At 36.6% G+C, this 27,152-nt stretch overlaps 8 protein-coding genes across 8 annotated transcripts; 1 reads left to right on the top strand and 7 right to left on the bottom strand.

Annotated features, from left to right (window-relative positions):
• Positions 1-2,948: 2,948 nt before the first annotated feature.
• LOC117369523 (hydroxysteroid 11-beta-dehydrogenase 1-like protein) lies at positions 2,949-6,745 on the bottom strand. Its single transcript, XM_033964763.2, has 6 exons — positions 6,543-6,745; positions 6,072-6,202; positions 5,745-5,948; positions 5,585-5,678; positions 5,090-5,255; positions 2,949-4,989 (listed from the first exon to the last, which is right to left on the bottom strand). Exons 1-6 carry the CDS (start codon positions 6,625-6,627, stop codon positions 4,803-4,805), a joined length of 867 nt encoding a protein of 288 aa, XP_033820654.1. The 5' UTR covers positions 6,628-6,745; the 3' UTR covers positions 2,949-4,802.
• Positions 6,746-7,669: 924 nt separating this feature from the next.
• Positions 7,670-10,478, bottom strand: LOC117369524 (hydroxysteroid 11-beta-dehydrogenase 1-like protein). The gene is made up of 6 exons (XM_033964764.2): positions 10,329-10,478; positions 9,839-9,969; positions 9,512-9,715; positions 9,351-9,444; positions 9,081-9,246; positions 7,670-8,091 (listed from the first exon to the last, which is right to left on the bottom strand). Exons 1-6 carry the CDS (start codon positions 10,411-10,413, stop codon positions 7,908-7,910), a joined length of 864 nt encoding a protein of 287 aa, XP_033820655.1. The 5' UTR covers positions 10,414-10,478; the 3' UTR covers positions 7,670-7,907.
• A 200-nt stretch (positions 10,479-10,678) lies between these two features.
• Positions 10,679-11,836, top strand: micos13 (mitochondrial contact site and cristae organizing system subunit 13). The gene is made up of 4 exons (XM_033964767.2): positions 10,679-10,832; positions 11,032-11,188; positions 11,257-11,314; positions 11,428-11,836. Exons 1-4 carry the CDS (start codon positions 10,804-10,806, stop codon positions 11,523-11,525), a joined length of 342 nt encoding a protein of 113 aa, XP_033820658.1. The 5' UTR covers positions 10,679-10,803; the 3' UTR covers positions 11,526-11,836.
• An 88-nt stretch (positions 11,837-11,924) lies between these two features.
• LOC117369526 (spindlin-1-like) lies at positions 11,925-14,834 on the bottom strand. The gene is made up of 5 exons (XM_033964766.2): positions 14,483-14,834; positions 14,175-14,213; positions 13,792-14,033; positions 13,472-13,705; positions 11,925-13,213 (listed from the first exon to the last, which is right to left on the bottom strand). The coding sequence occupies exons 2-5, from the start codon at positions 14,204-14,206 to the stop codon at positions 13,008-13,010; spliced, it is 714 nt and encodes a 237-aa protein (XP_033820657.1). The 5' UTR covers positions 14,207-14,213; positions 14,483-14,834; the 3' UTR covers positions 11,925-13,007.
• A 525-nt stretch (positions 14,835-15,359) lies between these two features.
• Positions 15,360-16,925, bottom strand: LOC117369525 (serine protease 57-like). The gene is made up of 5 exons (XM_033964765.2): positions 16,824-16,925; positions 16,595-16,748; positions 16,291-16,420; positions 15,959-16,213; positions 15,360-15,557 (listed from the first exon to the last, which is right to left on the bottom strand). Exons 1-5 carry the CDS (start codon positions 16,867-16,869, stop codon positions 15,408-15,410), a joined length of 735 nt encoding a protein of 244 aa, XP_033820656.1. The 5' UTR covers positions 16,870-16,925; the 3' UTR covers positions 15,360-15,407.
• Positions 16,926-17,253: 328 nt separating this feature from the next.
• LOC117369478 (transmembrane protease serine 11B-like) lies at positions 17,254-20,081 on the bottom strand. The gene is made up of 10 exons (XM_033964711.2): positions 20,024-20,081; positions 19,814-19,952; positions 19,622-19,748; positions 19,296-19,538; positions 19,137-19,225; positions 18,587-18,693; positions 18,196-18,346; positions 17,981-18,122; positions 17,476-17,730; positions 17,254-17,409 (listed from the first exon to the last, which is right to left on the bottom strand). The coding sequence occupies exons 1-10, from the start codon at positions 20,079-20,081 to the stop codon at positions 17,254-17,256; spliced, it is 1,467 nt and encodes a 488-aa protein (XP_033820602.2).
• A 1,414-nt stretch (positions 20,082-21,495) lies between these two features.
• Positions 21,496-22,978, bottom strand: LOC117370137 (duodenase-1-like). The gene is made up of 5 exons (XM_033965504.2): positions 22,928-22,978; positions 22,719-22,863; positions 22,508-22,640; positions 21,795-22,046; positions 21,496-21,716 (listed from the first exon to the last, which is right to left on the bottom strand). The coding sequence occupies exons 2-5, from the start codon at positions 22,814-22,816 to the stop codon at positions 21,552-21,554; spliced, it is 648 nt and encodes a 215-aa protein (XP_033821395.1). The 5' UTR covers positions 22,817-22,863; positions 22,928-22,978; the 3' UTR covers positions 21,496-21,551.
• A 691-nt stretch (positions 22,979-23,669) lies between these two features.
• Positions 23,670-25,735, bottom strand: LOC117369801 (serine protease 1-like). Its single transcript, XM_033965145.2, has 5 exons — positions 25,636-25,735; positions 25,417-25,567; positions 24,241-24,370; positions 23,916-24,170; positions 23,670-23,848 (listed from the first exon to the last, which is right to left on the bottom strand). The coding sequence occupies exons 1-5, from the start codon at positions 25,691-25,693 to the stop codon at positions 23,687-23,689; spliced, it is 756 nt and encodes a 251-aa protein (XP_033821036.1). The 5' UTR covers positions 25,694-25,735; the 3' UTR covers positions 23,670-23,686.
• Positions 25,736-27,152: the final 1,417 nt, after the last annotated feature.

Genomic DNA, 27,152 nt, shown 5'->3' with positions numbered 1-27,152 from the left:
GTCAAAGGTCAGCGGGCCGTGTCAGCCGCCTCACACCCACGCTTTAGATTCACACTGATGCGCCCTTTCAGAGGCTTTCATTGGCCGTGCTCTCCCGCCTCACCCTCTTCCTTTGTTATCATAGCTCCAATGTTTTGTGAAAACTTTGTAAAGGTCAGGCTCAAACTTAGAGGAAGATTAACATTCTTTGACGGTAATCGGCCAGCCTTAATCAATAGCTTCTTTGGACGAAAGCCACAACACATTTATAGATTCACAGGGGCAATGTAGTACAGGGTATGTGAATAAAGGCACAGTACTTGTGAAAAAATACCTGGTTAAATACTATTCAATATACACCATGTCTCAACATATGAATCCCAAAAGTCTCAGAACTTCAAGCCTTAGTTCAATCTTTGCTCCAACACTCTTCTACTAACTTTTATTTGCATACACTGTAGGCTCTTTACCTGCTATATATTCTTGAATACAGTCATTTTTTGTTAATAATAGGTTTGTAGCCTCAGTTTTTTGACACAACTGTGTCTGTATTTTATTTTTAATTCTACTCAAAGGACATTTAATTTCAATCCATATTTTAAAATCATTATTAACCTTGCATATTTGTTTACTTTGGATCTTTCCTATTGTGGGGCAAAGAAAGGTTCTATAGCTTGTATTATGTTATTGTATCATGATATTCATTAATGGGCACTGCTATTACTTTATTTATTATGCTACACAATTGCTTGTCCTCCGTCCGCTTATATTATATCATCAACCTATAAATAAGACACAAAAAAATCATAAATTATAGGTATAGGCCTACTCCTTACAAAGATCCTGTCCTGTTCCTTCTTCTCTGAGGAAGAAGAGGATGCAGAGGCAGTGTCCTCTGTGCTCAAACAGCCAGGACCAGGCCCAACTATAAATCGGTGTATTAAGGCTGAAGAGGCCTGTGTGATTTCTGTAGATAGGTGACTTTTTATGGTGTGAAACCTGACATTTGTGCTTTATCAGCTTTATATAAATCAGAGGCCATATGCTGTGTTGGAAGTGGTTGCAGACTTATTTTACATGTCATTTGCCTTTATGACTGTAGCTCACAGACAGATTACAGTCTTTTATCTGTTGACATCGGGATCAGCCAAATCTACCTGGTTAGCCAAAACCATGTGCTTTGACAATGAGGGACTGGCTGGTCTGGCAACCAGTCTTTGTGCATTACAAATGTTTGAGTGTCTGATTTCTTGCATGAATAAATGTCAAATTCTGGGCTGATCTGAATATCTGGCCTTGAATAATGTTGGAGATATTATTATTTTTTGGTCTCATGCAAGTTAATAATAATAATAATAATAATAATAATAATAATAATAATAATAATAATAATAATAATAATAATAATAATAATAATAATAATAATAATAATAATAATAATAATAATAATAATAATATACAAATGGTTTTGACTGGATGAACAGCAGCCTGCCTGCGCCTGTTTTGTAGTGGGTGTGTGCTGCTGCTCTGGTGGAGATGGAGATAGTGAGCGAAGTGAGAGGATTTATGGGGCAGCATTAGGAGCACTAATCTGTTGCAGGTGTTTCTGGCTGCTCTCCGGAGCCTCTGCCGCTTTCCTCCCCAGGAGGCCCCTTCATATTTGTGTCTACTTGATGGGAACGACACAGAAGGAACACGATTCCTGAGCAGTGATTCTACTATCTCCAGCTCTCTCAAACCATCAAGTGAGTCAAGATAAGAAGCAAGAGAACATGTGTTCAATGACTTTGGCCAATCAGTCTCCTTAAGCAGAACGTTGCAGCTGAGGACCATCAGTGATGGCTCAGTCTGAGAGCACAGAAGTCCTTCATCCTTCAGAAAATCCAGGGAGCACTGAGAAAGCTGTGGTCTGCAGCAAGCAACCACGGAGTCTGCTGTGGCACAACAGCACAAGGGTGAATGGATGGTGTGATGCTCACAGGAAAGGAGCAGGGAGTCATTTGTAACTGAGGGAAAACGGGAATATTTTAACATTCAAAATATACATAAAACACGAGATTGTGTGTGATTGTGAAAGAGTGGTTGAGAGAAGCAGCACTTTTTGATGAGGTCATGTTCATTTGCTTCTGTTACACTATTGCCCCCTTGTGGTCACAGGGTCTCATTTGGCACAATTTTCAGAGCTTTTAATACATTCCTCAAATCAAATCTTACAAACATCAAAACTCATTGTATCTATTGCAAAATCATGTAACCTCCTCAAAATTCTTGGTAAATTAAATAAAATCAAGTATTTCTCTCAATGAATACGTCAGGAATCATTAAAGCATTAAAATGCTTCGCTGTGTGATATATGAGGCTCACGTTGGAAGTATGTGTCAAAGACAAAACAGGGTTTGTTTACTACATCATTTATGGACACCAGTTTGTGTATATATACACATACACACACACACACACACACACACCCCCCCCCCCCCCCCCACACACACACATATATATATATATATATAGAGAGAGAGAGAGAGAGAGAGAGAGAGACAGAGACAGAGAGACATACAGATGAGATAGATAGATAGATAGATAGATAGATAGATAGATAGATAGATAGATAGATAGATAGATAGATAGATAGATAGATAGAAAGATGTATGATGTATGTATATAATTGACCACATTGATCTAATAGAAAATGAAGGGTTGATTGAACACAATTTTATGTTTTGGACATTAGAACTTTTTGGTTTTGATTAATATTTTTGGAAAAATGTTGAATTATTTTATAATGATGCTAATAGTACAGTTCTACTACCACAAGGTACTTCCCCTAGACTTTCAGTACAAAATGGAATTAAACAGGTCTGCCCATTATCACCACTTTGCTTTATTGCTGCAGCAGAGATGTTATCTTTTTTTTTTTTTTTTAAATCTAAAACTGATCTAATCTAAAACTTCAAAAATCAGTTTTAGGGAAACAATTAACTATCAGCCAGCTGGCTGATGACACATCCATATTTATGAAAAACTGTGAACAACTCCTTAAAATTCTCAATGGGACAGACTTTTCTCCAAAGCATCTGGGATAAGACTAAATCTCAAGTGCAAACTACTTTCAATTCATGACTCAAACTTGTCAACCAACAACATTCCGGTTAAATCCACAGTAAAGAATGTAGGTATGTACTTCACTAACGATGTGGACCACTGTAAAGTATGAACACATGTACTTCACTAAGGATGTGCACCAAGTAACTCAACTAAAAATAATTTAGAGAAATGTATCAATCTTCAGTCCTTGGTCTCAGAGACATTTCTATCATTGGTTGCACACTTCTTACAAAAATGGACTGCATCTCCAGATTTATTTACCCAACTTACGCATTATGAGTACCCCAATGGTTCTATTAAAGCTGTAAATCAAACACATTTTAATTACATTTGGAAAGGAAAAACAAATTGCATTAAAGTGGTATGATACAAGAATATGAAGAAGGTGCTGTAAAGGCTATAGACTTTGAATGTATTAATGACACAATCAAAACAATTTGGTTAGGGCAATATTTAAAACAACCAAAACATTTCTGGTTTCATATTCCCAATGAAATATCTTTCAAAATTAGGTGGCATTGAATTTCTACTTAGGTGTGACTATGACAAAAAAAAAAAAAAAAGTCAATGCAAATCTACATTTACAAAAAAAATGGTGCATGGTCTATAATACACTTGCTAGATCATACAGAAAATATTTAATCTTTTAAGAACTTCAGCTCCAAATTCAACATAACTGATAAAAATCAATACAATATGGTGGTTAAAGCAGCACCTTAAGCTGTGACAGTGACACTTGAATGAAAATAGTGCTATACTGTACATCTTTGACTCCCATCACTTAAGGCGAATGTCACCATTTACTTAATTGTAAAATTAACAATTGTGCTATTAGATGTATATTTAACAAATAACTATTTCCATTTGTAAATTCTTCTTTTTTCTCCTAAAAAGATGCTGAAAAATTAAGGGCAAAATTCTTCAAATTTCCTATTGCACCAAAAGCCAAAGGGGTTCATTTTAAAGTTCTTAGTGGTATATACCCCTCTGCTGATTTTCTATGTAAACATTTTGGAATTGAGTGCAATAGCCTCCTTTTGTAATGAGTATGCGAAAACTACAGCTCACATTTTTTATGAATGTATGTGTAGTAATGCCTTATGGAATGATTTACATCCAAGTGTATGCCAGTTCCAGATATAATACAGATATTTCTATCAACTCCATAATAACAGTAGGAAAGTAGGTATTTAAAAGTTTTCCATTTTCCATGTATTTCATAAAGAACTTTGCATGCTCTTTTCATCTCTGAAATATATTAACAAAAAACTGCTTTAAAATGGTTGAAGAACTGAATTTAATGGAAAACCCCTAGCACTACACAACATAAAGCTGTAACTACACTCCTATCTGAATTTTATTTTACTATTTATTTTATATTTTTATTCATTCTTTTCCTGTATCATTGTTTTATTATGCGTACCTCTTGTACATTGTTATTTCTTATATATTCACAAATGGATGTACAGCATTGAGATCCATCATTAATTAAAAAGAAATTAGGAAATTAGAAAAACAATCAAGAAAATTAGTTAATGATTTACAAAAGTCACTGAAGGATTTGAAGGTTGTACAAGCTAAATTCAGTTCTGGACAGAAAAAATGTGCAAAAGAAACTGAAAAAAACTGTAATAAGCTAAGCTGTGATGTAAGTGATTGAGTACATTCATGGGGGTCATTCAATACTGACCCATTGGCTTGGTCAGTTCTTCTTCTCATGGGTTGTAGTTGTAAGTGCGCCGAATAAGGTAGTTTGTCACAGCAGGGTTCCAATCTTTAATAAGAGTTATGATATATGTATTGTAGGGGTAGTAGAGTTCTGCCTGCCTTGTGGCTCCTGTTTTGATGATGTTTAAAGCTGCCTCAGAGGCAGGAGCAGCTGGTACATTGTTCACAATGCCCCTAAAAATCATAAAATATTGTTAAAAAAGACACATTATATTTAAAAATGTATATCGGGCTAATTCACGGAATATTTAACAAATTGGTATAAAGCACTAACTTGATTTTCTCCATTGCAGTCTCAGTGTCAATGAGGCCTAGTGTACAAATAGACAGAGATACGTTGCTGTTTTTCATTGCGAGTTCATGCTGGAGAGAGCCAAAGAAGCCATTTAAGGCACTTTTTGTGGCAGTATAAGGAGCAGTCAATGGCCCAGCCACTTTACCTGTGAAAATGTGCTGAAGTCTGTTATTACACAATGGTTAATGATTACAACTAAAAGGAACACAGCATGAGTATGCGGCGTTTCTCTATAGACATAATCCTTAAAGAAAGTGTCTGTTGTGGTGAAGGAACTGAGCTAATAGCACAGATTGGCTGGCATGTCTTTACATAAGTCGTTTACTACCACTAAAATATGGGGAACTATTTAATTATGCATATAGGCCTGTAATGACTGAGTGTCACAAAAAGATTTATAATAAGCAATGCTTACTGTACAACACTACAGCATGTTTATAAATAGGTAATGATATCTAAGAAATAGTAAGTTACCTACAAATGAGGAAACTATCACCAGTGAACCTTTGCTTTGCTCCAGTGATGGCAGGGCTTTCCAGGCCATCTGAACATAGCTGAAAAAATTGACCTTTGGAAAACACACATCAGGGTCAGTGACACTCCCAGGTCATGGTTTCTCAAAGAGTTACATTACCTTCATCAGCCACCTTGTGTGCTCTATGTCACCCTTCCACACGCTGAACGGGGTAGGACCAATGTGGTTGAGAACCAAGTAATCCAGTCCTCCCAGCTTTTCTAGCGTAAATTCGACCACTTTGTCGGGGTCTGATTCAGTGGCCATGTCTCCTGCAATGTAGAGAGCTTTCTGAGCTCCCAAACTGAGGCACTTCTCAACAACCTAAAAGCAAACTGCAGCATGTAAAATGGCTTTGAAAAAAGTTAGATTTAGAATATATAATTATAAGCAATACATCAGCCGGTTTTAAGACAGTCCCTTTATTTGGTTTGAATGGTGACTAACCTGCTGTAACACTTTCTCTCTTCTTGCTGTGATCACCAGCTGAGCTCCAAAACGAGCATAATGATAAGCCATTTGTTCTCCAATGCCTGTACTGGCCCCAGTCACCAGTACCCTGGCACCTTGAAGGGTCTCTGAAAACATTTTTTTCCAAAACATTATGGCTTGCATATTCTTCATGAGTTGTTTTAGTGTTAGGATCAATCGTCCGAATGCAGCCATTTTGATTACTTTAAATAAGGCTTTTGTGATTTATGCAATCTAAATCATTTCACTATGTGGAAACTGCCCAACTGCCAAACAGCCCTTTGGATGTAAACAAAGCAGTCGTTTGACTGGTTTGCAAATTCCAACTCGCAATGCTAAAACTTTCACAGTGCTAAAACTTTCACAATGTATGCCAGCCATTACAACTGTTTCCAGCGCTAATAATGAAAATACTGAACATTGTGTGTGATACTGTGGGTCACATACCTGGGTCAAAGGTCACTGTGCTCCAGTGAACAGCTACGAAAGCAACACCTATACTTGCCACAAGGATTTTTGTTAAAGGTCTCATTTTAGTAAAATGTGGTTTCCAAGTGTTATATTTTTGCCAGGAGCATGTATCTAAATCCCAAAAACCTTGTATGACGAACGCCAATGGGATTTATGTCAACAGTAACCCTTCCCTTTATGCTCAGAGAGGGTGTGGTAAATGAACCAGGGCGCAGCTTTACAGAATTGCTCTTACATTATACACTCACGTCTTGGTTGTTGGGCCAAGACACAACGACAGTGTGCATGCATAACCTGCACAAGCATTAGTGTGGATTGGTATGCTTTTTTTAAATCAACTTTTAGCCAAAAATAAATTCTTGGCTGATGCAAGTTGACGGACCTCTTGAATTCATGGAAGTTTACTTTTTAGCACTACTGCCCTCTTGTGGATAAAGTTGCTTACTTACACAATACGTATCAGTTTTACAGCTGTTAAAACCACAAAACAGGCCATAACCTTTGTGAGCTTGCATTATTAAAATGTCTAAAAATGAGAAGACAAGAAACTAGTTAAATTTCTTTTTCTTTTTTTTTTTTTTTAACACATATTTTATACCATAAAGTTCCATATCCTAGAAAGTGATGATGTTGCATCTATATTTACTGGTGAAACATAGCATTTATATAGGTTTTTAGGTTAGGGCTGGGTGATATTACAAAAATAATTCATAATTATTTTCCTTATATTGATCAATCACAATTTTTATAATATAAGATCATTAAAATGTAATAGTAATTTATTGAACATAAACAAGACAGGATTTTAGTAATTGTCATTTAAAAACACATGATTTTACTGATGAATGATTGACTGTAGACCTCTTGATTAAAACGACTCAAGTATATCACTGACCATAAGAAATAACTTAGTTCAAATCTCAGTGAATTTTTTATTCATTGCAGAGGCCTTGTTTAGTTCCATAATCTCACAATACCACACCAAAATACTGCACATTAACAATTAGTTTGCCTGACAACAACTCTTTTAAACATTATAGGCCTATGGAATAAAACCCTGCTATTAACCAATTCAATTACTAAATGTAAAATATTATGGAAATGACTAGGAGAACCATCTATTATCTGGACATACATGATAATAGCCTATACTATATGGTTTGAAAGTAAACATCACATCTAAAATGCTGTGTGTCAAACAGTTAAATGCATAGTTAAACACATTAAATAAATGTTCATTCACATTATAGTAGTACATCTACCAGGTCCAGTGTCTAGACTGAAAATCTTCCATAACCACATTTACCACTTAATCGCACATTCCTTGCGGTTGTAATGTCGTCATGGTATATAGTTGTATGCGTGCCGGATAATGTAGTTGGTTGCAAAAGGGATCCAGTCTTTAGTAAGAGTCACAGCAAATGTATTCCAGGGGTAGTAGAGCTCTTCCTGTCTAGTGGCTCCTGTCTTGATGATGTTCAAAGCTGCTTCAGAGGCAGGGGCAGCTGGGACATCAATGACCCCCCTAAGAATCATAGAATAGTATTTAACATCTTAAAAGGGCACTGTGAATGGTTTTAGGTGAAGGGTCCAAAACCTTCTTTTCTCCATGTCATTGTTTTGCCTGGAATGTTCCACAAAATGGCACAAATTTTTGCTATTTCCATGGAGACAAGCAGGTGACTCCACTAAACCAATATTTTTTGGAGAAAAAAAATCTGAAATTTATACAATTTTAAAAAGTGTTTATTCATGGTTTTCAAGCAAATAATTCCTTCCTAATTTGAAGATTTTTGAAGTTCACTGTGAAGAAAATGATTCAAAAAATATATTTTGATTTGAATGGGTTTATTGGTATAATGATGGAGGACTACAGTCAGAACTTGGAGTCCATACCATACAGTTGACTAGGCAAAGCAATAACCCTGGGTTGAGACAAGCAGGTGACAAACCATGAGAAAACTCCCTTTGTATTTACTTATGTCATAATTCATGTTCTGAAAATTGATAACGTCATAAACTCTGACTGGGAGAAGGCTGGCAAATTTTCTGAATTAAAAACCTTGTAATGTTGGATCCACAAAAACTTGTTAAATGAATCATATGTCTAAGAGTTTGTTTTTTTTTAACTACTAAAACATATCTGTGTGTATGAATAATGAATAATGCAAACACATTTGCCTTGATAGTAACAGTGAGAGCGTTGTTCCCCTAACCCGAAGGTTGGAGGATCACGCTCGGACCAAGTTCTGTTGTTGTGTCCTTAGGAAAGACACTTCACCCACATTGCCTAGTATGAAAGTGGCGTGTGTGTGTGAATGATTGGTGGTGGTCGGAGGGGCCGATGGCGCAATTTGGCAGCCTCGCTTCCTTCAGTCTGACTACCAGGACAAAATAAAATATCCGCTTGACAGTTTAACAGACAATGTCACCATAGAATTTGCACCTGCCTTCCTGCTCAATGCTAAATAAGCTATGGACAATTGTGATGTTGATGAATCATGCCTGACTTACCTGACTTTCTCCATTGCAGAATCTGTGTCAATGAGACCCAATGTGCAAATAGACAGAGAAACATTGCTGTTTTTCATTGCCAGTTCATGCTGAAGAGAGCCAAAAAAGCCATTTAAGGCAAACTTTGTTGCAGTGTAAGGGGCAGTAAAAGGACCAGCCATCTTACCTATGGGATGTATATTAGAGAATTATATCTTTTCACCCTTAATACTTAAGCAATAACATGAAAACTAAACTATACATGTAAGCATTAATTTGATAGTTCCCTACCTAGAAGTGAGGAAACTATCACCAGTGAACCTTTGCTTTGCTCCAGTGATGGCAGGGCTTTCCAGGCCATCTGAACATAGCTGAAAAAATTGACCTTTGGAAAACACACATCAGGGTCAGTGACACTCCCAGATTCATGGTTTCTCAAAGAGTTACATTACCTTCATCAGCCACCTTGTGTGCTCTATGTCACCCTTCCACACACTGAACGGGGTAGGACCAATGTGGTTGAGAACCAAGTAATCCAGTCCTCCCAGCTTTTCTAGCGTAAATTCGACCACTTTGTCAGGGTCTGATTCAGTGGCCATGTCTCCTGCAATGTAGAGAGCTTTCTGAGCTCCCAAACTGAGGCACTTCTCAACAACCTAAAAGCAAACTGCAGCATGTAAAATGGCTTTGAAAAAAGTTAGATTTAGAATATATAATTATAAGCAATACATCAGTTGGTTTTAAGACATTCCCTTTATTTGGTTTGAATGGTGACTAACCTGCTGTAACACTTTCTCTCTTCTTGCTGTGATCACTAGCTGAGCTCCAAAACGAGCATAATGATAAGCCATTTGTTCTCCAATGCCTGTACTGGCCCCAGTCACCAGTACCCTGGCACCTTGAAGGGTCTCTGAAAACACATTAAAGTAATGGTTTTTGGTAATGATACTTTTTCGTACAATATTACAATAAAATATCATTTATGGGGCCTCATTACCTGTTATCAACACTGAAACCAAAGTCCTATGTGAATTGTTTTAGGCTTAAGTACAACTATCTGCATTCAGATGATATACCTAAGGTCACATACTATACCATACTGATAGCAACGCAGACCTTTGCACATTTATTTAAATGTTATTTTAGTATATTATAGTAGACCTAATATTAATCTATTGCATATAGACAGTCATAGTGACGTAATGACATGGGCTAAGCACCAAAGTCGGTCTGCACACAAAATAGTCATGGAATGGTACATATACCTACCTGACTGAAAACTTGGCGTACTCCATTTGACAGATATAAAAGCAACAGCGATACTCGCTAGGATGATCTTTGTTAAAGTTCTCATTATTCTATAACGATATTAACCCCAGAATCACGAAAGAGCAAAACTTTCTTGAATCACAAATGCGATTTATGGCAAAGAAAAAAGCCCCTCCTTTCAGGATTTTGGGGGTGTGGTGTAGTAATAATCATAATCAAATTACAGTGCAAATATTAAATTGTAGTATTTATGTTCTTAATAGTAAATAATCTAAATAAATATTGTGCAAACAACAAAAAATACTAAAACAACGAATCTGCTGCAAAGAGGTTTATTTTGAAAACTCCCTGACAGTGTGGGGCTGGCTGGATTGTCCTTCAACGCCGCTTGCCTTTACGGCTTCGGTTTTACCTATCTTCTCCGTGTATTTGGACAAACCATATCTACTAAGAGGGCCATACGTTACAACGAGGCATGGCGGCAAGGATTTTGTCAGTAGTAAAGTCAGTATTTTTGATTTATGGATAAAACCCTTTAACTCACAGTCCTGTCACTTGCTAACGTGGCTAAGCTAGCTAGCAGACTAGTTGTTATTTTTCGTGATATTGCTCTCGTGGCAGCAGTTAGTCTTTTCAGTGTTTTGCAAATGATATTGTGTAAACTCATTTGTGCATTTTAACTAAATATCAGATCTATCACTAGGCTTGCAACAAAGGTGACTATTGCTGGAGGAGCTGTATATGTCGTCTATGACTCTGGGCTGCTCGGGAGCAGTGAGCAGGGAGCTGTAGCTCTTGAGAAAGCCAAGGCTGCAATTCCGCCTGCAGTGGACGAGTGGATGAAGTACTTCGGCGTGGAGGTACAATATACTTTTGCTAATTTCACTGACAGTTGCAATTGAACGAAAATCAATCTTTGTGTCCATAGGCTCAACTCCCCACTGTACCAAAGATGGAGTTTGCCCCCCTTGAGGCATGGAACTCTGGTGTGTTAACTGTGCAACTTTGGTTTGTCACAAGTTGGCAATTAGATGTGCTTAATTTGTAGAATTCCTAGGCCTGTGTAAAGGGAATGAGCTTCTTCTCTTTTTTTTTATAGGTGTCAGATGGACAATCTCAGCACTGTCAGAAGCTCCTACAAAAGCCTCAGATTACACCTATCAGGGTATACAATACATAAAGGACCTCACAAAGTAAATCATCTCAGCACCTGACATTTATTTATATTTTGATTATTGCACTGCCTTATGCTAAGTTTGTACCCTAACTACTTACAACATTTCAATTCATCATTAGAATATGCTGGCGATTTTGGCAATTTTAACCATCAACAATAAAGTATTTTTTTCATTAAAGATCATGCTGTATGTACACAGGGCAGATTCCTCTTCATTATCATTTACCCAAGATGTTGTTTAAGATAATAGCACTTTTATTTGTCCCACAACAGGGAAATTCCAATGTTGTATATTTACATCAAACTCAACAATAAATAATACTCAAGCCTTTTCAACTTTTGTTGAGGAAACGTTCACATCAAAATACAGAAAACATTTATTTTAATAACTCAAACCCACATTGCCTCAGTGTGTCACAGCGTGACAAAACGTACATCACAAACTCAAAGTCAGTACTTGACATGGTGGCACCATAGCTGTTATAATGTATTTAACATTAATGTGAATTTACGTAATTGTGGTTGAATACACTGATCCCACCACATGCCATGAAGAAAAGTGTTTTTTTTTCTTAGATGATTGTGCATGCAGGCTTACTGGCAACAATTATAGACAACTGAATACAAGCAACACCCACAGTGTCACACAAAGATAATGACATTAATAAATAAGCAATTTATTCTGTGTCTTGGAGTAATAGCAGTATTTTCACCATTGAAATAATTATAATACAAGTCTTGTCATGTATTCAGATAAATACAGCTTCACTTTCTAAAAGCTATTGCTGTTGTATTAAAAATTTACATTTGCAATGCGCCAAAACTAGTACTGCCTATCATACAAACGACTACAACGTTATCATAGACTGCTACACTATTTGTTTTGTGCATTCAAGCTGTATATTCATTCAAGTAGCAAATAACTGAAAGTACTGTTTCAGGCCATATTGTTTAGCACACAGACACATACTATTTAAGAACCTCCAGTTTTGATGTAAAGTTGTGCTAAACATAAAGAACGGGTAGCAACATATAGACAAAAACAACGTTTGGTTGCAAAACTACAAGCTTCAAGGCACTTAATTCATAACAATAGTTATTTGTTTCCTTGGCAAAGTACAGTACAGTGTACTTTGGGAATAGAAGTATTATCCATCTAATTTATATATCCATCAATTTAAATTGAACATAAGTTGCACGTATATCAAATAAAGTGCCAGTAAACTGTAGCTATGTTCTAATACAATAAATTTTTGTGGGCATTCTGGACAATATGGCATTATATAGCTCTTTGGAGGTGTTACCCCAAACTGTCCAAATGTAAAATATAGATCTAAAACTAAAGCAGCAATGGTAAAAGAAAGTAACTTTCTCAAAGCTTAGAGTAGCAGTTAAACAATACAACTACATTCAAAAATAATATTGCACTTTCCTCTGAATGGCAAACTGCAGAATCCTTTAAACCTGTAATGGCTTTTAAAATGATAATGAGCATGTTGTTTCTAAGTGGTCTTAACTAAGTCATAAACATGAATATGAAAGTCATCGTCATATTTTATGTAGTACACAGAGGGTTTGGCTGGGACCTGGTAGATTACCAGACCAGTTCTTTTCAAGCCCTTATCGGTGACATACTCCACTTGTTTTCCGACCAGACTCTCCGTCTCCTCTCCTGGCTTTCTATCTGGGGGCAACAAGTGCTTATTTTCTGAAAAAAACAAAACAAACAAACAAAAAAAACATATAAAATGAGTTGCATATTGTATTTATTTGACCTGAGGTGTTTTAAAACTCGATTAAGTAGCAATTCAAAAGCATTTTAAAGTCAGAAATCACATGGGGACTGCAGATAATTGATTTTCATCACATAGTAAGTCATCCAAAAAACCAACAAACCAACAAATTATGACTTTAAACTACTATCAATAAACAATATATCTGTTTGTAAGACAGAAATTAGCAGTACCTGCTTCAGGCAGTATCCTAAGGTCTCCATCAGCATAGTCATCCCACAGCTGGTACATATAAAGAACTGGGTCCTTTTCATATGTTATATAATACCAGTGGGTCATTATTGGAGCTCTGGAGAGGACCATTCCTCTCCATTCATTCTTCTCTCCATCCTCCTTCTCAAACAGATGCTCCACAGCCTTTCCCACTAGCTCCTCTGCTCCAGGAGGGATCTTGAGTTTATTATTTACTGTATGGAATATAATTGACATGGGTAAGATATGTGTAACATAGAAATTCCGAGAAACAACTAAAAGTATAGAGAAACAGACATACCAACATTTTCAGGTAAGACTTGCAGGTTGGACACACGTTCATCTCTGAACAGCTCTATACCATAGACACAGTCAAAGCCGTCATACTTAACCATATAAAGAGATGGGTTTACACTTAGTCTTTCAAGTACTGTTCCCTTCCATTTGCTTTGGTTTCCTTTCTCACGCCAGTTATGTTGTATACGTAGTCCCAAAATACTGTTAGGATCTATTGTGTCACTGAGTTCCCCACTGCTACGCTTTCTGGGGGGAAAAAAAATTATATATATATATATACACACACATACATACATATACACACATACATATATATACATACATACATATACACGCACACTTTATTTTAAGCCCAAAAGATATGTTACATAAAAGAGCTGCACACACCTTCCCCTTTTCTTGGACATTCCTCCAGACATTCAGAGGCTTAGAAGAAAGAAAAGACGAAGAAAAAACAGTTTAATTAGAAACAACTGGCAAAAGACCAACAGAAGTCTATGTTGTTATCTACAGCCTAATCAGTAATTATGACGGAATAGGCTATACCTTTATGTTAAATTAGCCTATAGATACACTATATGTAGCATTAGCAAGTACTTGGACAGAAGTTGAGTCTATTTTTGTAGACTCTCACTCTCCTGTCTGCAGTTATACTTTCTGACATGCCAATGTGAGTTTGTCATGACATAGCCCACCTGTCAAGGAGTGAAGAGCAACACCTGGCAGTGAATACTGTGGCGGTAATCAGCAACACTCATTTGACCTAGCAGAGCCTCTTCTTCACTGCTGCAGACAGGCTACAGAGGAGGCTAGGCAGACACACGCTTTTCTGTGGGTGGCTAATAGCGGCTATCAGAGCTACCGTTCACAATTTTAACATCTATCTATTACTTTTGGGCAGACACCACAGCTGTACAGTTAGTAGCTAATGTTCATGGTGGTCACATAAACGTATTATAAAAGCAACCGCATGTGTGAGTGTAAAATCTCGCGAAATCTCTGGGATTTCATCGCTATCGGGAGAAAAAACACCAGTTCCCAGTAAGCCATTTGTTAAGGCTACGTAAGGGAAACAGGGGAAGATGCGCGCAAAGCTTTGTGGGAAATGCTGTCCCAATGTTTTGGCATTTTTTCCGTCGTAATTTGTAGTACTTTATTTTTATTTTTATTTTATTTTTTAAATTTTTTTTTTTTACGTTTTTCTTAAATAATGTATGTTGTTAAATTATTACGACGGAGTAATATGACAACAGGTGGGCTATGTCAGCTAAATAAATTCTCGTAAAATTACGACTTTAATGTCGAAATGTTACGACTTTATTCTGGTATTCTGGTAATGATTTATTTTATTTAAATGACCCTTGTACTCCGTCCTAAATTATAAATGGGTAGTTAGCCTGATTTTTTACAAGACTGTTGCATTCATTGTTAAAATTACTATCAAAGTCAACAAAACACGTAGAAGGCAATGATATGGCAAAAGGGTTGAGACCAATACACTTTATTTCTATAGCACATTTTAAAAGCAAGCGCAAATAGTGAAGGGAAAGAAAGAAAAATGCATGCAGTCTAATATAATATAACCTATCGCTTCTATTACATTATTTACACCATCAGCGCCTAATTGTTTATCACATTTAAAATCCAGTCTCTGAATGATGATATGCGTGTGTACACATCAGGTGTCCTGGGGTCTCCACATCGGCGTCCAGAGAAGGAGACTACACCTGCAGCAGCACCATCGCACACAAGAGGTCCGCCCGAATCGCCCTGAGCAACACAGACAGCACAGTGAGAAGTCTGATGTATAATATATCATATCATCATCGGAGAACATTACTACAATTCTCTTACTAATCAGACATTATGATCATCCACCTGTGATGGCCATAATGTTAAAGGGGAAGATCATGCTTAGTAGGCCCTATTCGCGTCTGTCCTTACTCTGGTCACTTTTGTAGAGGCATGACGCATTAACAAGTAATTATGGCAACGGTTCATACATTCTGAAAAGGGCGTGGAAGTAGTGCTGCCTCTGCTGGAAATAGCTGGAGTGAAGTGAAGTGATTTTAGAAAAAAAAAAAAAAAAAATACAGGAACATGTAGATGTTGATGGGATCACAGTGTGGTCATAAAGCTTTGCCTGATTAGTATAAAAAGATATGTCCTACTGAGCAGAATCCCTGAAAGTTGTCTGCTCCAATGCCGCAGCCCATGCTCCGTGTGATGGGCACTGCTCCCCATCTTTCACGACAGCTTCCCTGGGATAGGATGGTGACGTTGACCTCCTGCAGCCTGTTTGCTAAGGTTCTGTTATCACCAATGTCTCCCCATCCAGCAGTGATGCAGTTACTCCCAGCTCTAAGCCTCGTCCTTTGCAAAGGAATGAGCTGAACTGCTGCAGTAAGGTTGGCCTTGGTATTTAGCTGAGGGGAATAACAAAATATAACAATTTGTATTTTTGTGTGCATAATCCAAGATGACGTGGTCTTTTACTTCTTACCCTAAGGAGCATGATGTCATTGGCATGTCCGTCATAGTTAGGATGTGGAATAGATCTCACAGTAGTGAAAGTCTGTTTTGAGGGTTCATTAGCAGTCAGTGAATCACCTCCTAGTACGACTGTGAATGGCCTAAAATGTACATTCATATCAACATTTAAAATTTTGATAGAACCTGACAGTTAAATATCTTTGTCAGTATAGATATTCAAACATTCAAACATATATTTTCTAAGTGAAATTATGCAAAATAATTATCATTGATTGCCCCATTATGTAAAACTGAAGTAGGTGGTATTATCTTACACAGGTATCTCACAGTGAGCCGCTGTGAGCACAAAATCTTCTTTGACCAGGAGCCCTCCACAGCCGTGGCGTCCGCGCAGCTGCAGTGAAGCCATGTATGGCCGAGAGTGGGGCACCGCATCTCTGCCTCCAACAATGTGTGATCCCTCTGCTCCTATATCCAAGGTATTATCACACTCACTTAATCACCTCAGAATGCTGCCTATGAGAGTACTAGAATGCTGCTTACCAAGGTGGACCACAGTTAATAACAACATCATCGATCTTATTGCCATGGTAATTTGAATCAATAAGGATGTTTCAGGATTGGTCCGGTCATTTTTAAGAACCAGCTTGCTTATTTTGTGGTATTGCTTCAGTGTGTGTGTGTTAACAGCCATTTTCGCCAGGAATGTGTAAGTAAAGGTGTCAACAGTGTATGCTGCAAGACATGAAGCAAAGTCCCTTCTTCTATTTTTTTGTCCTGTCTAAGCCACAACAAGTTTGAATGTCTTAACAAATAATTCATTCAATATAAAGCACTCCACAAAGAATAGCTGCTTTTATCCCAGTAATACACTGAAATGAAATAATGAATGTTTTATTATGCATTTCTTACACAAAGCACATTTATATATATATATATATATATATATATATATATATATATATATATATATTTAGTTGCTCATGGTTTCAAGTATCCAAACCACATATTTTGAAATGTCGACAAACACGTTGGGAACTTCATCTTTGTAGTTACAGTTGAAACGTCTGTTGAAAGACACCACTCCCACTGCCGTGTTCTTGCACACTAGAGGGCCTCCAGAATCACCCTAAAAACACAATTTAATTTAGCCAATTGTTTTACATGGGTATGAAATATTTTGACAGTTTCTTACCTGACAAAATCCTCTATTGGTGGTGTAGCCTCCAGCACAGATGACATTGTGAGGAAGCATGCCCCATTTTTCCGTACAGGTGGTTATGTTTATAATGGGCACCTTAACGACCATTAGCCCGTCGACAGTTCTACCACCTGTATGGGTTGCTCCCCATCCTGCAACCTGGCACAAATCATCTGCTTTGACTTTCATGTTCACTGTTGGGAGTTGTATTACTTCCACGCCATTTCCCAACACAGCTCTTTTCTTCAGCTAAAAAAAAAACAAACACCAGATTTTATATTTTTTAAAATGTGTATATAACTGTGGAATGTATTTAGGCTACAACTTAATTTTTTTGTAGGAGCATTATCATAATTGTCACAAGTAGTTGTAATATAATTCTCAATTGTAGCAGCTATACTGGCATAACATTTTCTTCAGCATTTTTTAAACTTTAATTTTATTTACTCAGGAAACCATATTTTGTACTAGCATTGAGGAAAGTGTATAGTGTACATACTTTTAGCAGCATCAGGTCATCCCCAAAGCCCACATTTTTATACGATGGATGCTTGAACTTCTTGTCAATTTCGATTGTTTGTCCATTATTATTGGACTCTTTGAGGTTGTGATCACCCAGGACAACACGGACAGGTAAGTTACTAAGTAAAGGAGACAAGTTGAAAAATAAAACCACAACAGCAAAACATTGAACTTTGAGAGATTTGTACGTACCGATCAAAACAGTGAGCTGCAGTGAGAACAAAGTTGTCACTCACTAAGAAGCCCCCACACACGTGATGACCAGAGATGTCCTGCAGTGAAGCCATGTACTGCATTTCTCCATCTGGGACCCTGTTTCCATTTACTATGATGCTCCCAGTCACTGCGAAGAAACTAGTCTTATTATCAAATACAAAGCAGTACCATTTGTAAAATCTGATGAAAAAGAAAGCGGGAAGTTAGTTCTGTTAGTTAGTTAGTTACTGGTGCCAGATTTCTACTACAATTATAGCAGTTACTGAATGCCATAATTATTACCAGTGTTACTTCTCCCACCTGCTGCTACTATTAAGGTGTTAAATGTAAATTAGAGTTACTTCATTTGAAGAAACCAGGGACTCACCAGTCTGCTGTAAACAAGAGAGAAGGAGAAACATGGTAATCATTTGTTGCCCTTGCATCTTCACTGCCAGCATTAGTATGAAAAACTCTGCCACTTTTATACTGCCTCTAGTGTGGGAGATTTTTATCACTTGGGTACCGCACCTGGCATCACTTTTTATCTCACAGAATGCTGTGCAAAAAGCATCTGGAGGAAAATGTTACAGTATAAAGACATGAATAAAGCAAATTTTACATGAAAAAGTGATGAGAGAAAAAGCTGCCTTATATTAAATATCTATACAAGTGGTTTAACTGATTCTCCCAAAAATGTGTTATGTAGCTAGCATTTACTTCAACAAATAAACAGCAATTTATAGTTTTTTTTTGTAGGATTAAAAGACCCCCAGGCTAGGAACCAGTGACTATACCATGTAACAAAGAATATGACATCAGAAATGTATTTATTTTTTATTGTATTATATTCTTTACACCAACCTCACATTTAAACATATTTTCATGAAGCAATTTTTTCATTTATCCAGAGAAGATATTTTGAAATGTCTACAAACACATTAGGGAATATCTGTTGTTCAAATTTATTGAACGATAGAAGTCCAACAGTAGTGTTATTGCACACCAAAGGTCCGCCAAAATCATCCTAAAACATAGCATAATTTAGCACTGCATCACTTAATATATGGAATTGTGCCATTTTCTGACTTTCTTACCTGGTAAAATTTTATGTTGGTGCATCCTTTAGCACAAGTGACATTGTCAGGAAGAATTGAACAGTTCTTCTTACAATTGGTTATGTCTATAATGGACACATTGGCAGCCATTAAATTGACAACAGGTCCACTATGTTCACTTGTTCGTCCCCATCCTGCGACCTGACACAAATCATGTGCTTTGACTTTCATGTTCACTGTTGGAAGTGTTGCTTTTCTTATGTTTTCAGCTTTTTTCTCCAACTAAAAAATAAAAATAAAAATATAAGCGTTTGATTTTTCAATGATGTATTTTGTATTGTGTGGGTGTGTGAGTTTGTACATACTTCGAGCAGCATCAGGTCATTCCCCGACATCCATTCTTTAAAAGACTCATGCTTGATCTGTTTCTTAATTTTAGTCGTATTTCCAACATCCAGGTTGTGATTGCCCAGTATAACTTTTGTTAGTCTCCTAAGCCAGAGTTACAAATTAGAAAAATAAGACAGTTACTTTGTCTGATTACTAGAGCTACATACTGGTCACAGTGAGCTGCAGTGAGGACAAAGTCATCACTCACTAAGAAGCCTCCACACACATGACCTTTGTTGTTCTGCACGGAGACCATGTACTGCATGACTCCATCTGGAACTTTGCTTCCATGTTCGATCCCAGTCACTGCAGAGAAAGAAATTACATTTTCAAAAAAAAAAATCAAACACAGACAAAATATACTGACAAAGACCCACCAGTCTGCTTTAGAAATGTGTGGGAGAGAACCACTATGATGATTTGTAGATGGAGCATCCTTCAATGCCACTGTTGTGTAGAAACACTGTCACTTTTATACAGTCTCTAGTCAGTCAGCAGATTTTTATCAAACTAGAAGCTACATTCTGTGCAAGCTGAAAGACCTAAGATGTTACTTAAATAAAGATAATATGGGCAAAAGTCTTCAGTGAAAGTCTGAAAGTATGCGTTTGGAGCAAGTACATATTAGAGTCATACTTTAGTTGGTGTGATGTTGTTTCAGCTTTTACAGAATGTTTTGAAGAGTTATGCAGTTATGATTAATATTATGTAAGTGTAAAAGTAGGCTTTGTCGGTACTTCTGCCAAGACAAATACCATAAGATTACTTGTTGGGGAAAAAAGTGTTGGACTCTTGGGTCATATTCACTATCACTTCTGTAAGCATTGTCGTTAGTTGCTCAAAACCTTGTGTTGACATTCCTTTTTTTTTTCCTTTTTTTTTTTCAAGAAAGCAGAATTAAGAGTAGAGTTGAGTGAATACACTGAAAATGTATGTAATCACCAGATTTTGTTTGTGTTTACGGGTAATGATACCTATCTGTGTCTTTTGATCTGAAAGTGGGTCACTCTAATTCATGTGAAATAAAAACTGAGAGATGATGGCAGATAGTGGTTGGTTATATTTTGAAGCCACACTAACCACAGTGTCTGCTTCTCAGGATTGTAAATACATTTTTAAAACTTATCAGCTCTTTTTCATGTGAACTCTATCAAAATATCAAGGTTGACATTGGGTTACTTTTGTGGTTTGCTTGCATTTATGGAAAGTCTTTAACAAGGTGCATATTGCATAGTTAGCTGCATGTTTTATTTATTTATTTATTCATTAATTCATTGATTAATTAATTAATTCATTATTTTTTCATCAGGTTCATAAAACAGAAGTGGTGCACTTATATATATTATATATATATATATATATATATATATATATATATATATATATATATATATATATATATATATATATATATATATATATATATAATATACATATATATATAATATACATATATATGGATAATTTACCATGTTTTCTTGAGTTGGATTTTTTTGGGGTTTTTTTTGGTTTTTTTTTGCTATTTTAAAGAATGGTCTGCCTATTACCTGATAGGTAGGTGATTTTACCACTGTACCCCTAAAACATACTGTCCCAAAAATCCACATTACAGCACTGATGTGTGAGAGAGGTAAAGCTGTTAATTATGCAAACTTAATTATTTTCTTTAATCTTGTTAGTTAAGTCATTTCAAACTATCCACACATTTCCTCTCCCAAAAAACGTACTACTAGTTATACTACTTATATACTTATATCGTGAGAAATGTTTTCCATATGAATATTTTTGTTACATTATTACACAAAAAAGTGACTGTTGTAATTATGTTTTATTATATTTGTTTGTTGTTTTGCAATCTAATACAATAGGATACTGAACTATACAAGCTTGAACCAACTACTACATTTAACAGTCCCCTTTGTCCAAAATGTCATTGATCCAGGGAAGGAAGTCAGAAATATCAGTGTAGACATTGGGGAATTTACTTGGATAGGTACATTCTCCATTCCTGTTGTAGGACACGATGCCAACTGGAATGCCTTTGCACACCAGAGGACCACCTGAGTCACACTAAAAGCAGAAGAAATTTGTTTATTTTTGAATAGTTTTTGAATTTAACAGTGAAATTGTATTCATGTGATGAAGTACCTGACAGAATCCAGTCTTGCCATATCCACCCGCGCAGACGGTGCCGTTAGGGAGCAATTTGCTCCATTTACTCTTGCACTCATCCCAGCTGATGATTTTGACAGTTGCTTTCCTCAGGTCATTCACAGGTGTACCACGGCTGGCCTCATAACCCCATCCTGCAACTTCACAATTATCGTTTGCCGAAAGTTTAACAGGACTTTTTGGAAGATCAATGGCCTTGACCTTGGCGCCTCGAGCGTCCCGAGACAGCTGTAGAATTGATCAGATTTAGCTTACTTTTATTACAGTTAAATTGCAGTTCAATTTTGAGGACAAAAGGCTCATTTACAGATATTTGTAATGTAAATATTTGTTTGCTATTTGGTTATGCCTGATTGGTGTGTTTTGTTTATCCATTGTTGATACTGTAATGATCTGATATTTTGTGTGTAGTTCAGAGTTGACACTTTTTGTTCTTGTTACTTTTCATGTGTTGTTGATAATGTAACTGCTTGTCAACAGATTGATGTGAAGGTTCTGTTGGTCAGTTACTGGTCTATTTTGGGGACTGGCTCTACTGAGTAGAGGCTGCTGTTGTTTTGCTTTTGTTTTGGTGTGGGCTCCGGCCTATACAGTAGCCTTCGTGTTCAGAAAATAAACAACAACAAGAAGTCCAGGCATATTCCCTTACACCAGAATGCTACAATAAAATGCTTTCTTTAAATACTAACCTTAAGAAGCATGATGTCATTGCCGCAAGAGACCTTCTCAAAGGATGGATGCTTGCATTTTTTCAACACATTATATCTCATATTATTGGAGGCAGAGTTGAGGTGGTGTGTTCCGAGTACCACACTTGAAACCCTTAAAAAATCATAAAATATATTTTGCTTTAAATTTTAAATTTAGTGTAGTAAATAAATGGCTGAAGATGTCACTTACTTTTCACAGTGAGCAGCAGTTAGCACAAAGCTGTCACTGATCAAGGAGCCTCCACATATGTGTTTGCCCTTGTCCTGCAGGGATGCCATGTGCAGCATTGAGTTGTCTGGGACCCTGACGCCATTTACGATCTCGACACCATGTGCTGAATGAACATGGATAAATTAGTACATTGTAATTCACATGTTTGTGTATGATTTCAGTCTCACCACTTTGATGTCCACCACTCAGTAGCAGAACCAGCAGAAGTTTGTGGTAAAGAAGCATGGTGATTGTGGATTGTAAGTTGACTGTGGCATGACCCTTATATATCCATACAGCATCGCTGTGAGTCATAACTGATCTTTATCTTAGAGTGCATGCCACAGCAGTCTTTTAATTTAAAAGAGAGAGCAACTATGTTTTCACTACATTTATTCATTATGCTGTTTGGAACTACACTCTTTGCTGTTGGGTCTTGTGTTAATTCTATGTAATATAGAAAAAAGTACACCACATAACATTTCTGGTTGAGGATCTGCTGCCTATATGTGTCTCCTGGATATATTATTACTTTGCCTTACCTTCACAGTATGCTATTACACGTCAGTATTGCATTTATTTTCATATAGAAGTGTTATTGCCAAAATGCTTGACCTGGTGGTGCCACCTGTCTCCATGGAGATAGCTAAGTTTAATAGTATAATGCATAACATCTCCATGGAGACAAGAAGGTCATACCCTCTGTCAGAATAGCTACATAATGCACTTTTAATGTTGTAACCGTCCGTCTTTATGCTTTTGTTGAGAACTTGTTCATTGTGTATGCAGTTATAATTAAGTGGTTTTAAATAGAAAATCTGAGTTACTGTATGAATTCCTTTTTAGGCTTGCAGTAAAAAATATAGAATACGTAGGTAATTATTACAGAATGCTTTATTTAAGTATATATTGCATTATGATAACTCTTCAACCCACATTTGAATCAGTTAGCAGTCGTTTTGTAAGATTACATTTTTGATCCAGGGAAGGAACTTAATCAGGCCTGTGTAAACATTGGGCAAAGTGGGATAGTCACAAATGCTGAAATAATTGAAAGACACAACTCCAACTGCTGTTCCATTACAGATCAGTGGCCCACCAGAATCTCCCTATAAGAAGAAAATAAAAAATAAATAATAACAATGTAAGTATAGCATATAGAATTGAAATTCTTACCTGACAGAATCCTTTGGTTGTCTTGTACCCCCCTGCACAGATAACCTCATCTGGCAATTTTAGATCAGCTTCAGCCCATTTATTTGAACATATCTTGTGACTTATGATGGAGACGTTGGCCATTCTGAGGTGCTTTGACTCAGGGCCATTGGTTTGTGTTGATCCCCAGCCCGCCACTCTGCACTGGGCATCTTCAAGCACTTTTACCTCAGGCGGGGGCAACGGCACAGGTTTGAGTGGGCACGGTTTGGACAACTGGACAATAGTACAAGTAATGTATAGTTTGAATAGTATTTGAGTGGTTACACAGTAACACAGTACTTACTTTGAGGAGCATAATATCTGAATCAAGACTGAATTTAAAAGGAGCTTTGCATTTGCTTATTGTGTATCTCATAGTATCATCATCAATATTGCTAAGATCAGAAGTGCCAAGGACTACGCTCTGGGGATTGCTGAAAGATACAGTACATAGCATAAAAAAGACATATATTTTAGTAACAATTTTAACAGTTGTCTAACAAGTGATTCTTTTGGTGCATAAAGAGAGTGCACCTAAAATACATTTGGATATACAGTTGAAACCAATTGAAGTTCACATACACTATATAAAAAGACACACACACATTTTCCTCACTGTCTGACATGAAATCAGACAAAACTTTTCCTGTTTTACATTTATTAGAATAGCCACAATTATTTCCATTTGCTAAATGCAAGAATAATAAAAATGTTTTTGACATTTTTTCGTTACTTTCTTCAAAATCAGAAGATTACTATGCATTTAAACAATTTGGAAAAACACAGATGATGATGTCGTGTCTTTGGAAGCTTTTGATAGGTTTATTGACAACATTTAAGTTAATTAGAGACAGATTTGCACAAGTTTGGTTCATCCTTGGCTGCAATTTCCAGATGCCTGAAGGTGCCAGGTTCATCTGTTCAAAGAATTATATGCAAGTATAAACATCATGGGAATGTCCAACCATCATACCGTTCAAGAAGGAGAAGAAGAAGTCTGAAATGTGCTTATCAACCCAAGAACAAAAGCAAACTATTGTGCGAAGCTTTTGGAAGAATAGCCAAAATGCCATACATTTTAATGAAATGTAGGTAAACGTCTGACTTTGAAGAAAGTAATGAAAAATTCTCTTAAAAAATCCTCATTATTCTGGCATTTAGCAAATAGAAATAATTCTGATCATTCTGATAATACTAATTGACCAAAAACAGGAAAAGTTTAGTCCAATTTCATGTCAACAAAAAGCATATGTGTCTTTTTATACAGTGTATGTGAACTTATGGTTTCAACTGTATACAAGTTGGTTTGACCTATCAAGTTTAGGAATAAATTGGACTTTTTGAAACTAGCTACTGGATTTTATCTGTATCCTGGGGTTAAAACTTAGAACTTAGTGAGAGAAATTGTTCCATGCCCTCTTTTGGACATGTTAATAGATTTAAAGTATACATTTGAGTGCTGAGTTATACAGACACTTACCCGTATTCACAATGAGCTGCAGAGATCACAAACCAGTCACTAATGAGGAAACCTCCACATAAATGTTCTCCTTTGTTTGTTTGCAGGGAAGCCATGTACCGCAGGATCCCATCTGGAACTCTCTCTCCATTAATGATCCTACCTCCAAACACTCAAGACACAATGGATACTCAAGACCAACTCAAAGCCTAAATTGGTTTATTAAATTGTTTCTCTTACCATTTTGCCTGGTTGAAATGTGGAGGCAAAGCAGCATGAAGCATAGGGCCATGTACATGTTGAGGACAGCATTAGAAATCAGTCATCTTTTATTATATGCAGCTTTATCAGCAATCTCACCTTCATCCTCTCAAACCTAGCACACAGGATGTCACTCTGATGTAACTCTGACTCTTTTTTTTTTTTTTTTTTTTTTTTTAATTTGTCTTGGGCAAATGGACTCTCATTTCTCAATTTACCTCAAAAAACATAAAGCCTATCATTCTTTGCACCAGTCTGCTTTGGCCATCGTGGGTTATATCAGTGTGATCAAAACAGTATTTACTTATCGCTGGGGCAGGCGATTATCGTTTCATTTAATGTATTTCCAAAAGTGTAGATTCTGTAGCTTGTATCACCCCTTGACAGAGTTATCTTATAGTTCTTTGACTCAGTTAATTGCTTTTTAATCTGCATATCCACCCTCTTAAAGTCCACAGTTATGCCGATGATAGACAGCTCCATGTCTCCTGATGACACCAGGCCAAGAGATACTCTTTTTAACTGCATTTCAGATATCAAGTCCTGGATAGCAGATAATGTTCTCTTACATAACCCAGACAAAAACAGGTTTTAGTCATCGGTTCTGAGGCCCAGAAAGAAAAACTTTTACTCAAACTACAAGCACCTTTAATCCATCTCCACAGCTTTACCCTGAGCTGACTTTCATCCCACACATTAAAAACATAACAAAATAGGTTGTTACCACCTAAAAACACAGAGACGCTGATGCATGCTTTATCACCAGTCAAATAGACTACTGTATTGAGTATGAGTTTTTGATTTGATTTCAGGTTTACAATGATTCAGAATTCATGTGTCCTGACTAAGAGCAGAATGTGGGACCACATTATACTGGTTTTAAAATTGCTGTAAAATTGCTGTATTGGCTGTGTTTTAGGATTGATTTTAAAATTCTCTTCTGATGGTCCTTCCTCAACTGGTTCCCTTGTACTCATCCTCATTTATCTGTACCTGGCCTTATGACTTTAACGTTTGAGTGTATGAGTGTGTATGTGTGTATGTGTGTACATGTGAGTTGGACTGTGTCTGTCTGTGGATTGTGGGGTTAAGGTGGAAGGCATGTGGGACTGTGTTTAAAAAGCACTTTGTGTTACATGATTCTATGAAATGTTCTTTATAAATAAAGTTTGATTTGATAAACATCTTGAAATAAGTTTACCTGGTTTGTGGCTAGTTGAACAGGGCTGTGAACTAGTAAACATTCACCATGTATTGTGAGATCAAATAAGAACCTCAGAATATTGTTGTATTGTGTTTGAGTTGATACTTCCATCTGTTATGATACAGCATCAACTGATCAATATTTTCATCATAGCATCCTGGCCGGCAGTTCTCACTCTTACTATGTTGTTGCACAAAGTACATCATATACACTTTAGTTGTGTTCACAGTATAAATGTAAGTGAAAACATTCTTTGAATCCACGCAACAATGAAACCTGTTTACTCAGGGTG

Source organism: Periophthalmus magnuspinnatus, chromosome 4 (genome assembly GCF_009829125.3).
Source record: "Periophthalmus magnuspinnatus isolate fPerMag1 chromosome 4, fPerMag1.2.pri, whole genome shotgun sequence".
Lineage (NCBI taxonomy): Eukaryota > Metazoa > Chordata > Actinopteri > Gobiiformes > Gobiidae > Periophthalmus > Periophthalmus magnuspinnatus.
The sequence above is the reverse complement of the archived record's forward strand: the minus strand, read 5'-3'. Positions and strand labels throughout refer to the sequence as shown.

What these genes read in the sequence shown, in the direction of transcription:
- micos13 (XM_033964767.2), top strand. Translation starts at nt 10,804, where the DNA reads ATGGCGGCAAGGATTTTGTCAGTAGTAAA. An exon ending in TGAAGTACTTCGGCGTGGAG is followed by an intron (nt 11,189 to 11,256) that starts GTACAATATACT and finishes TTGTGTCCATAG; the next exon opens with GCTCAACTCCCCACTGTACC. An exon ending in CCTTGAGGCATGGAACTCTG is followed by an intron (nt 11,315 to 11,427) that starts GTGTGTTAACTG and finishes TTTTTTTTATAG; the next exon opens with GTGTCAGATGGACAATCTCA.
- LOC117369801 (XM_033965145.2), bottom strand. Translation starts at nt 25,693, where the DNA reads ATGTACATGGCCCTATGCTTCATGCTGCTTTGCCTCCACATTTCAACC. An exon ending in CATTTCAACCAGGCAAAATG is followed by an intron (nt 25,568 to 25,635) that starts GTAAGAGAAACA and finishes TTGTGTCTTGAG; the next exon opens with TGTTTGGAGGTAGGATCATT. An exon ending in CAACCAAAGGATTCTGTCAG is followed by an intron (nt 23,849 to 23,915) that starts GTAAGAATTTCA and finishes TTCTTCTTATAG; the next exon opens with GGAGATTCTGGTGGGCCACT.
- LOC117369525 (XM_033964765.2), bottom strand. Translation starts at nt 16,869, where the DNA reads ATGGCAATAAGATCGATGATGTTGTTATTAACTGTGGTCCACCTTG. An exon ending in GCTCACTGTGAGATACCTGT is followed by an intron (nt 16,421 to 16,594) that starts GTAAGATAATAC and finishes TGTACATTTTAG; the next exon opens with GCCATTCACAGTCGTACTAG. An exon ending in ATGACATCATGCTCCTTAGG is followed by an intron (nt 16,214 to 16,290) that starts GTAAGAAGTAAA and finishes TATTCCCCTCAG; the next exon opens with CTAAATACCAAGGCCAACCT.
- LOC117369524 (XM_033964764.2), bottom strand. Translation starts at nt 10,413, where the DNA reads ATGAGAACTTTAACAAAGATCATCCTAGCGAGTATCGCTGTTGCTTTT. An exon ending in TACGCCAAGTTTTCAGTCAG is followed by an intron (nt 9,970 to 10,328) that starts GTAGGTATATGT and finishes ATGTGTTTTCAG; the next exon opens with AGACCCTTCAAGGTGCCAGG. An exon ending in GATAGTTTCCTCACTTCTAG is followed by an intron (nt 9,247 to 9,350) that starts GTAGGGAACTAT and finishes TACATCCCATAG; the next exon opens with GTAAGATGGCTGGTCCTTTT.
- LOC117369478 (XM_033964711.2), bottom strand. Translation starts at nt 20,081, where the DNA reads ATGCTCCATCTACAAATCATCATAGTGGTTCTCTCCCACACATTTCTA. An exon ending in CACATTTCTAAAGCAGACTG is followed by an intron (nt 19,953 to 20,023) that starts GTGGGTCTTTGT and finishes CTTTCTCTGCAG; the next exon opens with TGACTGGGATCGAACATGGA. An exon ending in CTCTTGTTTACAGCAGACTG is followed by an intron (nt 18,347 to 18,586) that starts GTGAGTCCCTGG and finishes GTTTCTTCGCAG; the next exon opens with TGACTGGGAGCATCATAGTA.
- LOC117369523 (XM_033964763.2), bottom strand. Translation starts at nt 6,627, where the DNA reads ATGAGACCTTTAACAAAAATCCTTGTGGCAAGTATAGGTGTTGCTTTC. An exon ending in GAGAGAAAGTGTTACAGCAG is followed by an intron (nt 5,949 to 6,071) that starts GTTAGTCACCAT and finishes GTTTGCTTTTAG; the next exon opens with GTTGTTGAGAAGTGCCTCAG. An exon ending in GATAGTTTCCTCATTTGTAG is followed by an intron (nt 5,256 to 5,584) that starts GTAACTTACTAT and finishes ACATTTTCACAG; the next exon opens with GTAAAGTGGCTGGGCCATTG.
- LOC117370137 (XM_033965504.2), bottom strand. Translation starts at nt 22,816, where the DNA reads ATGCTGCACATGGCATCCCTGCAGGACAAGGGCAAACACATATGTGGA. An exon ending in ATGACATCATGCTTCTTAAG is followed by an intron (nt 22,047 to 22,507) that starts GTTAGTATTTAA and finishes TCAATTCTACAG; the next exon opens with CTGTCTCGGGACGCTCGAGG. An exon ending in GCAAGACTGGATTCTGTCAG is followed by an intron (nt 21,717 to 21,794) that starts GTACTTCATCAC and finishes TTCTGCTTTTAG; the next exon opens with TGTGACTCAGGTGGTCCTCT.
- LOC117369526 (XM_033964766.2), bottom strand. Translation starts at nt 14,206, where the DNA reads ATGTCTGGAGGAATGTCCAAGAAAAGGGGAAG. An exon ending in AGTCTTACCTGAAAATGTTG is followed by an intron (nt 13,706 to 13,791) that starts GTATGTCTGTTT and finishes TATTCCATACAG; the next exon opens with TAAATAATAAACTCAAGATC. An exon ending in TAGGATACTGCCTGAAGCAG is followed by an intron (nt 13,214 to 13,471) that starts GTACTGCTAATT and finishes TGTTTTTTTCAG; the next exon opens with AAAATAAGCACTTGTTGCCC.